The sequence below is a fragment of the Musca domestica genome, unplaced genomic scaffold, assembly GCF_030504385.1.
Source record: "Musca domestica strain aabys unplaced genomic scaffold, Musca_domestica.polishedcontigs.V.1.1 95, whole genome shotgun sequence".
NCBI lineage: Eukaryota > Metazoa > Arthropoda > Insecta > Diptera > Muscidae > Musca > Musca domestica.
Window position 1 is genome coordinate 1461609 of NW_026712445.1, and position 12210 is coordinate 1473818.

Here is a 12210-nt window from a genome sequence, read left to right on the forward strand (position 1 = left end):
TTACGCATGTGAGAGTTTTGCCGCAAACAAATGTGTGTGTGTTTTCGCATGATGACGATGATGATGTTGGTGGATTCGTGCATTCGGTAACAAAGTGCATTGTTTCAAAAATTGTTTTTTGTTTTTCGGTTCAGTTGTTTCATTATGGACGGACGCATGTGAAAACAAATCGAATGAAATGAATAAAAAAATTGTTGTTGAAATTATTTTACCATTACTCAAGAGACGAAAGAACAGACAAGGAATTATTTAACTTAAAAACAATCTTATTTCATTAGGAAAAAGTAATAAACAAAGGATAAGAATTAAGTAACAAACAATCAAACGAACGAACGAATTAACTCACATACAAAATAGTGGTGAAATGTGGTTATAGGGAGGTTTTCGCGATAATATTCTAGGGCCTATTTCTTTATAAAAATACGAAAGTAAAAGCGAACAAAAAATACCATTCCAAGGCCTATATACGGTCGGCCAAGAAGACAATAAGGTTAGTAGTTTTAACCCCATTGTGATTTGAATCTCTTTGCATTTCAAATCACAATTATGTATTTTGACAAGAAACATGGTTGTCTGATGGACTCACTGGCCGACCTTATTATATAGGCCATGTATAACTCCAAATATGACTTTTGATTAAAAAATGAATTTGGAAAACTTATTTGGAATGGAGTTTTTCTTTTGCTTTCGTATCGTCATAGAGAAACAGGCCTTTAATGTTTGCTATAAAAAAATAATTTCGAATTTTTGTTATAACCATATTCCACTTGAATCGAAGTGAATGTGTTTGTGTGTTGTTGTCGCTTTGTGTTTGTCGAATCCGCAATATTTGGACTGTAAACATAGCATTTTGTGTTATATGGACATATTTTTGTACAGGTATGTATGATAAGAAGGTAGGTTCGATTCGTAGTTTTATGTGATGTCAAAATGCCGAGATTTCAAAATAGTCTCCCCAGAGATAAATGTCTTGATACAGGAAATGCAATTTAATGATGTAGGTTGTCCAAGGGTTTTCGAGGTTTGTAATAGGATACTAGATGGGCGAAGACGGAAATTCGTTGATACAATTTCGTCTTTGTCGAATTAGGAGGTACTCTCCGCTTTTAAATCGAAAGTGTTATAATTACAGATAGGGATGCTGAAGACAAGGTCAGGGAAGAAACGATGGGTCATAGTTAGGAATGTGATGCACACCGTTTATAAGGCAATGCATCCCTAGTTGAAGAAAAGGTATATCTATCGAGAGTACTCCTGACTGTTTTTATACCCTGACCTTTTTATAAGCTAATAATGTACTTGGAGGTAGCATTAAAAGAGCTCTAGACTCCCATGTCAATAGTAAAGCGGCTTTAAGCTCTCAATTACTGCACTATAAACTCAAGATTAATAACTAACAGCAGAACGGATTTTTTTAAATCCAATACTCAGTTAAAACTTGTTGGGTTCCTGTTATAGCCACATTACAGGTTTTATAATGGCTGACGAATGAGCTAACGAAAATATTAGTCGATTTATCTAATAAACCCCGAGATTATCAAACTGCCTATTAGCTGTTTTTGGCAGTCTGAACCAGGTTCTCTTAGAGAATACTGGTTTATGATGGCAACTGGAAACCAACTTTCCAAAACAATTTATCAACTGAAGTGGGTATGGAGGAGCTGACGCATTGGGAGTTACCAGTTGGAGTGCGTCGATTTTGATCCGTTCACACCAGGCAAAGTTTGCACAAAATCGAATATTCCATTCTTCCTCTATACGGTAAATTGGAAACATTGACCTTTTGTGGGGGAGGTGCCAGAAGGAGTTGTCCGATATAGCCCATCTCCGAACTCAATCTAAGTTTAACAATAATATTACGATGTACCAAGTTTGGATCAAATCGGATACTCCCTTCGAGATTTATCGTGTGTACCAGAGAGCCAGCTTTCAAGGAATCGTCATACGAAAATTTCCATAAAATGACACTTCCATTTAGTTTACTTTTCGATGTGAGCTTTCAAAACTCCGAAACGCGGGCCTATTCTATTTGCAGGTCCGCTTTCATTATCTATTGAGTTTTTACTGTAATTATTTTTTGTTGCACAGAGTAATTTTTACGAATAAATTTGTATTGATACCCGGATGACCTTCAACGCCTTCATCTCACTGGCCACTTCAAATCAGTGCCGTAATCGGGCGTCACGTACCATCAATAATCTTTATGGTAACCCTTTTAGATATCTTCTCAATAGAAAGCCATTCAAACATAGTATTTCAAGGCAGGGTGTGGAAGATATTCGTTGCTCCGACCATCTAAAGAGCCAAACACGACGTTTATCTTCCAATAACAGATTCTAATCATTTTTTTCTTGTGTCAATCGTATTTTAATTTCCTATAAGGGTATTTTTGTAATTAAACAGATTCTTTTTGAATTTTGGTCAAGAAAAATACAAAAATTCATAAAAATGAATCCGTGTAGATTACATAATGATAAAGTAAGCTAAATGGTAGCAGTTGTGCCTTTTGTGTAAGGTGTTCATTATGGTTGAGCTGATTGTTTAGAAACAGAATTTAAAGATTTTCTACTTATTACTTAAAACTATTTGCTACAGTCCATTTAAAAGTTCTGATTTATAAAACAAAAAATATTTTTTTATAAAAGTTGAATTTTTCATTTAAAAGCTAATTTCAAGTACAGCATGAAAACTGACGTTGGTCCAGCAAAAATGTAAAAAATAATAAAACGGTTTTTTATGAAGAAAATCCGATTCTGGAGGATTTTTGATAGATTATCAGCAATTTTAAATAGATTGTAGTTTTTTTTTTTTTTTTTTTTTTTTTTTTTTTTTTGAATTCTTAAGGACAAGTGTACATTTTTGATAGTGTCAAATAAGGAGGAGAAGTTTTCTTCAGCAAATCGGTACATTTGAGTGAAAATATAAATCGAAAGTTCTCCTCCCAATGGGCACAACAAAATGGACAAGAGAAAAACAAACTGCAGTAAAAGCATTGGTATTTTAGTGAATTATAAGGCATTGTCAAACAGCTGGCGTTACAGAACTATTAACAAAAGCAGGCAATTAAAAATAAATAAATAAAAAAACAGCAAAGAAGACAAGAAATAAACTTTCACAAGTTCCAGAGAATTTACATATTTCTATAGCCAATAAGAGTTATTAAAACAAAGTAATGCAGTTTTTAATCGATTTTCATCAACTAGTAATGGAAACTCTAATGTCTTTATAACTATATGTAAAATTGTTAATTTTTTTAATATTTTTTTGGAACTTGTGAAAATCTCTCTTTCAAATTTAAAAGCATTCTACGGCACAAAGAAACAGGTTTCACTTAAAAAAACTTCAAACAAACATGTTTTTTTTCTTGTTTTTATATATAAGGAAAGCAGATGAAAAGAAAAATCATAACTCAACATAAAAATAAAACACAACTAAAAAATTTTCAACAAAAGAAACAAAAGCAATTAAAGAAACAACTTAAAAATTGTCTAAAACAAAAACTTATTCTTTCAGTTTTGTGAACAAGGAGATCATGTTGTACCTCTGGGTGGAAAATGGATCATAGGTAGACTGATCTTGCGGATTAATTCTATAAAAGAATAATGAATGAAATCAAGGTGTGTACCAGAAACAAGAAAGGAAATAATTATAAAATCATAAAAAAATAAATAAAATAACAAAGGAAACAGAAGAAAATAATAAACGAAAATATTATGATTTATGAAATGGATTTTTTTTATAGAAAATTATTGACACAATTCTAAAAATTTATTATTTAAATTGGAAACGACAAACTCGATATTTTTTGACTTTCACATCACAGTCTAAGATAAAGGACACAGTTTTCTTACGTCGTTCGCAACAACGAATTGAAACTATACAAGACTGTTTCATAATGATTTTAAAATGGCAAATATCATCCGGATAATGTCAAAATTCGTTTTGGGATATTTTCGATAAAATGCAAATACAGAATTTTCCATTATTGAAATTGTTGAAGTATATAGAATTCATATAATAAAAATATCTAGCAAAATATTGAAAAACATTATTTCCTATTCCTGATAGAATTGTTTATTTTTTATGGTTTGTACGCAAATTGAACACGATATCAAAGACTCAACTATAACCTTACTATATACTACTGAAACAAATTATTCGATAAATGCTTAAGTGTTCCTTAGAAATATTGTTGTTGCATACTATGGAGGGTATAGATACATTCCATTTGTAATTTTTCGAAATATTCATGTCAGACCACACAGAGATTCTTGATCAGCGTAAAATTTTACGACCATATAGCGATGTCTGTTATAATCACGCTATATTTCGAAAGAATTGAGATAGAAGGCTACAATTTTTCACACATGTGTAGTTTGTCAGTAGGCAGGTTAAGTTTGAAAATGGGTCATGTCGGTCCACGTTTTCGTATAGCCCCCAAATAACGGTACCTCTAAATATTCGGGATTTTTATGATTTTACCGACACGATTTTACCGTATTCGAAGATATTAATGGGCACAACAAGCTACGACAAAAAAGGACCTGCTTAAGTGGTCCTCGCCTTCGTATAACATCTATATGACGACATCTCCCAATCTTCCTAATTTTTATGGTTTAGTGACATTATATATTACAGACCGGAATTGTTTTAAATTCCGTATTTAAAGTTCGTAATGGATACTTCAGCCTATGACAAAAAATTTTATATGCAGGTCTACGCCATGGTATACCTTTCATATAACGGTACCTCCCTTTTTCGGTATTTTGATGATATTAATGGGTACAACGGCCTATGACAAATTGTGTTTGCAGGAACTCGTCTTCGTATATACCTCATAGAGAGGTTTTCATTCAAACGGTACGAAACGAAGAGCATCGAGATATAAATACTGTTTTGAGAGTCCTGATTTAATGGAGTCGATTTAAAAATTTTTCCCAATACCAAGCATATGGATTGTGTTTCTGGAAAAATATAAAAATGGGATCGATAATGGGATAGCTGAATTCTGGCTATACAAAATATTATTGGGGAAGAGGTACTAGAAGGGGTAGGCGATATTTATAATTTTCACAACAGAACTTGCGCTAGTAAAGCTATTGGAATATATGAAATTTGAGGAGAATCTGATTCTTGTTTCTCATTTATGAGAGAAATATTTATTCAAAATTTTAACCTGTTGTGATGGAGTTACCAGAAGGGGTGGTCCCATATATTCTATCTTCAGACCAGATCTTGACTTATTAAAAAAATTGGGATATACGAAATTTAAAGAGAATCGGATGCTTATTTCGCATTTTATAAAATATATAATTATTTAAAGATTTGACCGGTTGTGAGGAAGGTACTAATAGATTTGAAGAAAAAATACGATTTTTTTTTCTCATTTATTCCGTATTTAAACCCTTTGTGGGGGAAGAACATGATGAAGTGGACCGATATTGTCCATTTTCTCATCTGATCCGATAAAAATATTGAGATTTGCAAAGATTGCACAAAATCGAAGTAGATCGACACCTATGGTCTAAAACCGTTAACCGATGAGGCACGTTTTGGCGGTATCAAATTATATATACGCTCTGGTGGATACTGACTGATGGTCTAAAAACGGACAAACATGAATGAATCGACTCATAATGTGATTACAATCAGATCACCAAAGGAAACTATATGCCTACCTCGTTTCCTTTTGCGTATTACAGACTCACGCAGGAAGACATGTACCACAGAGTGACTTAGGATATAATTATCAACATAGGTCCATTTTTCGATGGCTTTTTTATTTCAAAAAATAATATCTATTACATTGAAATATTAAAAAAGTCACGCTCAAACCGTCTTGATTTTTTTTTTTTTTTTGTGAAAATGTATTTAAATATATAAATTCATTACTTAAAATTTGGAATTTGTACAATTTTAAGAAAAAAAAAAAACTTATGAAACCCTTATATAGGAATGGCCAAGGATGTTTTTAAAACTAATTACACTGTAAAACAAATCTTCAAAAAAAAAAAAAAAAAAAATACACACTTCTTCTAATGTTCCAATTCTGGTTTGTCATCAATAATTTGACATACTTTTGACTTTTAGGAGAGTATTTAAAAAATCCGGCTTCAAAAAATCTATAATTTTTAAAGTGACCCAAAGAAACCAAAAGCATATTCGTCATCTGTGGGCTCCCACAAACCACAATTGGAACATTAGAGCAAGTGTGTATTTTTGCTGTCGCACAGTGTTATTATTTGTTTTGGCTTCTGAAACACTTAAGCATTTAGACGTCGAAAGACTAAAGATTAAGATTATAACAAATAATGTAAACAATATTGAAAACAAATATTTAATTAATAATTAATTAGTGCAGTAACAATCGGTTATAGCCATAGCAAGTGATTTTATTTAAAATATTAATTTTTATATTATCGTATGCGGAAGGTAATTATGAAATTATTCTCTGACGGAGTTATATGTTGTCAGGTGAAATGCAAAAATTCAAACAATTCCGTTGAAAAATGTGACAAAAGTTATTAAAATATCGAAAATGTGGAGGTATCTAGGGGGAAAATTCGAAAACGTGGACCAATATACATTTTTAGCTTCAGCCAAAAAAATATCGAATATTTGGAGTTACCTTTCCAGTGTGACTATTCGAAATCATGGACCAAAATATACATGTTCAATTTCATAAACATTTACGTATAGCCAATTAGATTTTACTCCGATCAAGAATATATTTGCGTTGTTGGGTCTAAAATGATTGTTTCCATAAGTTTCAGATGGAATGACAAACTTAATGAAGGTCATCATACTATGAATGGTGGAGGGTATAACAAGTAAAAAAAAACATTAAGTTCGGCCGGGCCAAACTTTTAATACCCTCCACCTTAGGGTAAAGGAAACATTAGAGCCCATTATGACCCACAAATATCGGGAGGTACCGTTATATGGGGGCTATACCAAATCGTGGACCCATACATACCATGTTTCGCCACCTGAGCTGGAACCCATTATGACCAACAAATACCAATTTTTAGACAAATCCGTGAGAAAGTGTGGCAAAAATCATCAAAATACCGAATATCTGGAGGTACCTTTATATGAGGGCTATACCAAAGCGTGCACCTATACATGCAATATGTCTCGCCACACAAACTGGGATCCGTTATGACCTACAAATACCAATTTTCAGACAAATCCGTGAAAAAATGTGGCATAAATCATGAAAATACCGAATATCGGGAGATACCGTTATATGGGGACTATACCGTGGACCGATATATCTCATTTTCAATACCAACCATCCTAGACACAATACAAATTGCTCTGCTAAATTTTGGCGCTCTACGTCAAATAATGTGATTTCAACAGACAGACGGACATCATTAAATCGACTTAGAATTTTATGTTGATTATGAATATATATACATTATGGGGACTACGACGAATATTTAAGGATGTTACAAACGGAATGACAAAGTTAATATACCCTCCTTTCCAAGGTGGAGGGTAAAAAAATGGGAGGTATCGATACAGAAAGATATAGTGATTTCAAGATCCATTTCTTCCGAAGATATCGTAATTTTAACAGAAAGGTGGTCCCGTCTGTCTTTTAAGTGGCATCTTAGGTTTCTAGTGGCTGTGAAGTTTCCCTGCAAGTCTATGCAATGATACCACCTCATTTGCTTCACATCTTCATGGTTTTTACTCAATAGAGCTGAGTGTGGGTTATGGTAAAACCGTCAATCCAGAACGACATTCTTATGAAACATGGTATACTTTGCACCAAATAAAAAAAATATATAATTGCCAATCTTTAGCTTTAAAATAAACGTCTTGGGATAATTTCATAATTACCTCAATATCTTACATTTAACATTTTAAATATTTTGTATATCAAAGCTTCTTATATATACTAACACACACACAACATCTAATATTTACAAAGTTCCAGGGATAAAGAATCCAAGTGCTATTTACATTTAAAACTTTGAATTCCAAACACACCTCTCTCTCTCACAATAACCGAACAATTGCTGTACAAACCATAAAAAAGAGGTGAATAGTTGGTGAAGAAAAAAAAATAAAATTAAAATAAAACAAATCAAAAGGAAAAAAATAATAAAAAAAAGTAAATTTACAAATATTTAGCCTTTATTTTTGGAAAAAGATTTAAGTAAATAAGTTTTCAAGTAAATCGAAGTAATAAAACTTTCAATATACGTATATAAATTAATAAATAAATATATGTAAATAAAAGAAACCATCAAAATGGATAAAACATCAAAAATATAATTGAAATTGAACTTACCGGCAATGGATTTACGATCTTCGTATTGGATTTTATTGAAACGATCACTTTCGTGTACTGTCTTCAAGAAACGCAACGTGGTAGTAGGGAACGATTGCTCCGAGATGGACATGTAGCGTGAACGCATTTCCAGTGCCTGGATGAGGAGAGTGGAAGCTCTTTCTAAATCTTCCAAAGGCACACCGCTGGTATCCTCACCGGAAATCGAGACACGTTGGAAATTTGGTATCAAATCATGATCCAAGACATTTATGGTATCATCGGTTGTGTCACCCTGTATCGAATGCTTATCAGTCATGGCACTGGAATAGAGAAGCCAGAAGATGAGAAAGGCGATTATTGTTTTGTAATTGAAATAAAAAAGAGAGAGTGCTGGCGTTTAATATTTGAATAATTAAAACAAAATATTACAAAATTTAATTTTTTAGGAATTTCTTAAAGGTTAAGATTTGAAAAATTCAGTTTTTTAAAATCGAGAAAATTTTCAATAAAATATTTACAAAATCTTTTGTATATAAAAAAATGTTTTAAAATGAGGTCAAATGATGAAGGTTAAAGGTTGAAAAGAGCAATGTTTACCTTTTCCCATTGGTTATCTTTTGAAACGTGTAACAGTCATCCCGAAACGACATTGCTGAGCGTTTTCGATAACTATTCAATTATTAATTTGCGGGTAATGACAACATTTATTTTGATTATTTTTTTTTTTTTGGCCGAACCACACGAAATATCGATGAAAGTCAAATAAAATTATGCCCAAAAACACGTGTCACTTAAATTGAGTTTTATTGCCACTTTGTTGGTGTCGGAGGGGAAGAGGAGGAGTAGTGTCAATATTTATTGCCCATTGGCAGAAGATATGTCTTCATTTATTACACAATAATTTCATTCTATTCAAATATCCTTCTAATTATTTTTGACAACACCAAAACAATGAATACATTTTTTTTTCAGGATATAATGTGAGGATAAAGGGGAATAAATGCAAAAAATATCATAACATTTTCAATATTTCCCATATTTCAATAAAACCCTTTACTTTAATTTTAGATCTTGAATCCTTAAAAAATGCCAAATTTTTAAAACTAAAAAAAACAAGTTAATAAATATAGTAGTAGTTTTGCCGACAGATGTATACCATCAGCTATTGTTCGATTATTAAAATATATTTTTACCTCTGTTATGATTATTCAAACCTTTGACCCTCTTTGGAGTAAGTTCCAAAGGAATGAGCCAATATTCTCCATTTTCTATTAGATCTCAATAAATATTATATTCATATTGCGTCCTGCCATGTTTCGATTATTTCGACTAATGATGAAATAAAATATGTGATAATTTTTAGATATTTTTTATAGTTGACCGAAATATTCAATTTTCATAATTTTTCTAATACACATAAAAATATTGGTGTGGCAAAATTACAAGAAAATCGGAAATTTGTATCCAATTTTGTGCGAAATCATAAGTTTCATATTCATCTCAAGTTTCTGGTTGCGAGAAATATTTAGATATCGCAGGCGTGTTCTGCAAGTTATGACAGATAAAAGTATTGAAAATTGTGACCCTTTGTGGGCGAGGTACTAAAAGGGGTTCGCAGATATATATCATCTTCAAAACGGATTTTGTGTTAGCAAAAATGTTTGTATGTGAGAAATTTGAGGAGATGGATGGATGGATTGATTTGGATGCGTATTTCGTTTTCTTAGAGCGCTTTGTTTTTTTTTTTTTTTTTTTTAACTTGAACCCTATGTGGGGAGGTACAGGAGAAATGGTGCGATCTCTAACATCTTTATAACAGATCTTCTGTTGATAGAAATATAGAGAAGGATCAAGTCTAAATGGAATCGAATGTTCAAAATTTTGACCATTTATAGGGGAGGTACCACGAGGAGTGGACCGATATATCCCATCTTCACCCCAGACCTTGGCCTAATAAAAATATTGTGAAGTGAATAATTTGTATAGAATCGGATGCTTATTTTGGATTTAGTAATCGTTTTGGTTATTCGAAACTTTGACCCTTTGTGGGAGAGGTACTAGAAGGAATGGTCCATCTTTATAGCAGATTTTGTGTTGATAGAAGTATTGAGATGTACTAAGTCTGAATGGAATCGGAGGTTAATTTCGCGTTTTATGAGCTTCATGGGTATTAAAAATCTTACCAGAAGGAGTGAACCCATATATTCCATCTTCACATCAGACCTTGGGCTAATAACCCAGACCTTGGCTTAATAAAAATATTGGGATGTGTGAAATTTGAAGACAATCGGACACCTACATCACATTTTATAAGAGTTACAATTATTCAAAATTTTGACCCTTTACGGGGAAGGTACTTGAAGGAAGAAGGTGGACAGATTTTCCATTTTCGGACCTGACCTAGCACCAATGCAAATATTAATATTTGCAAACTTGGAGCAAAATCAGGTTATCCTTTCTCTTTCTGTGCAGAAAATATTTTTTTGGAAAATTTCGACCTTTCGTGGAGGAGGTACCAGAAGGAAAGGAATAATATTAGGATATACCTAGTTTGTACCAATTCGATGAGACATGTTTTGCCCATATCAAATGATGTATATCCTCTATAGCTATATGGCTGAGGGTATAAAAATAAATTATTTAATATAATTTCCAAAAAAATCTAACTTCCAATTTTTAAATTTATTGTCAAAATTATTGTTAAGATAATTTCAAAAAAAAAAAATCTTAAATTACCAATTTTGATTTATTTTTCTAAAAATATTAATAATTTTTTTTTTAAATAATTTCCAAAAAAAATGGAAATTCCAATTTTTAAAAATATAAAAAATATATATATTTTTTTAAATTTTGTATTTTTTATTCCTTCCCTTTTGTGACTCATTTATCAATATTTGCTTACGAAGCAATGCAATGCAAACGCAATTTAGCAAAATATTTAAATATTGTTTTTATATAGATATAGAAATAGATTCGATATTAGCAACCAATTTATGATAAGTGGTTCTATCTTATGGTGTTGTTGTTGTTGTTGCTGTTTTGCGTTCATGATGACACCAGACGTTATTGGTTATTTATTATTTTGGCCATATTAAAAATTATTGCCGTTGCTGCAGTTCGCTTGGTTTTCGATACGAAAATAAATGTCAGTTCGAAATAAATGAGACGCGTGTGTTATCTGTTTTTGTTTGCATTTTGTTTTCTTTTTTTTCAGATTTATTTATGCAAAATTAACAATATTTTTAGAATTTCGAATATCGGTATAAACTCTATTGCAATTTTCAACCCAAAGTCAAGTCAATCCAAATCTAATCGTTTTGGAAACGCTATTTTTGAATGTGAGGTTTCTCAGCACCATTTCTTTTAACACCATATGCACCCATCTCCCCTTCGAGGTTTACTGGCTCAGGTGCATTTTAAGATATGGTGGTGCTTTTTACTGTTTATACCCTCAGACATATGGATAGAGAGGGTATAGTATATCATTCGATACGGCCAAAACATGCCTCATCGAAATAACGTTTTTAGACCCTGGGTCTCTTTGGACAAAATTCGTTTCAGGACATTTGGAGCCGATATAGTCCGTTTGTCCGTCTGCCTGGCTGGTACGCACGATAACTCTCGAAAGGAAGTTATCCGATTTGGTCCAAACTTGGTACATCGTAATATTATTGTCAAACTTAAATTGAGTTCGGAGATTGGCAATATCGGTCCACTCCTCACAAAATGTTAACATTTTCAAACAAAATAATTTACTGCACTGAAAGAGAAAGGATAATCCGACTTTGCTCCAACTTTGCATATCCTAATATTTGTCCGATTATCTTCAACATACACACATAATTTTTTATTTTTATTAACCCAAGGTCGGATGTGAAGATGGGATGTATCGGTCCACTCCTTTTGGTGCCTCCCCACAAAGG

At 32.2% G+C, this 12210-nt stretch overlaps 1 protein-coding gene across 4 annotated transcripts in view; it reads right to left on the reverse strand.

Moving 5' to 3' along the window:
- The window catches only part of LOC131807047 (AMP deaminase 2-like), a 63098-nt gene that overhangs the window by 10318 nt on the left and 40570 nt on the right, over positions 1-12210 (reverse strand). For 3 of the 4 annotated variants that reach the window (XM_059132059.1, XM_059132061.1, XM_059132062.1), the window contains 2 exons: positions 8306-8607; positions 3542-3589 (listed from right to left, as the gene is read on the reverse strand). In XM_059132059.1, the coding sequence (XP_058988042.1) occupies positions 3542-3589; positions 8306-8607 (350 nt within the window). The remainder of the gene's footprint in view (positions 1-3541; positions 3590-8305; positions 8608-12210) is intronic. The other variant, XM_059132060.1, reaches the window with a different exon arrangement.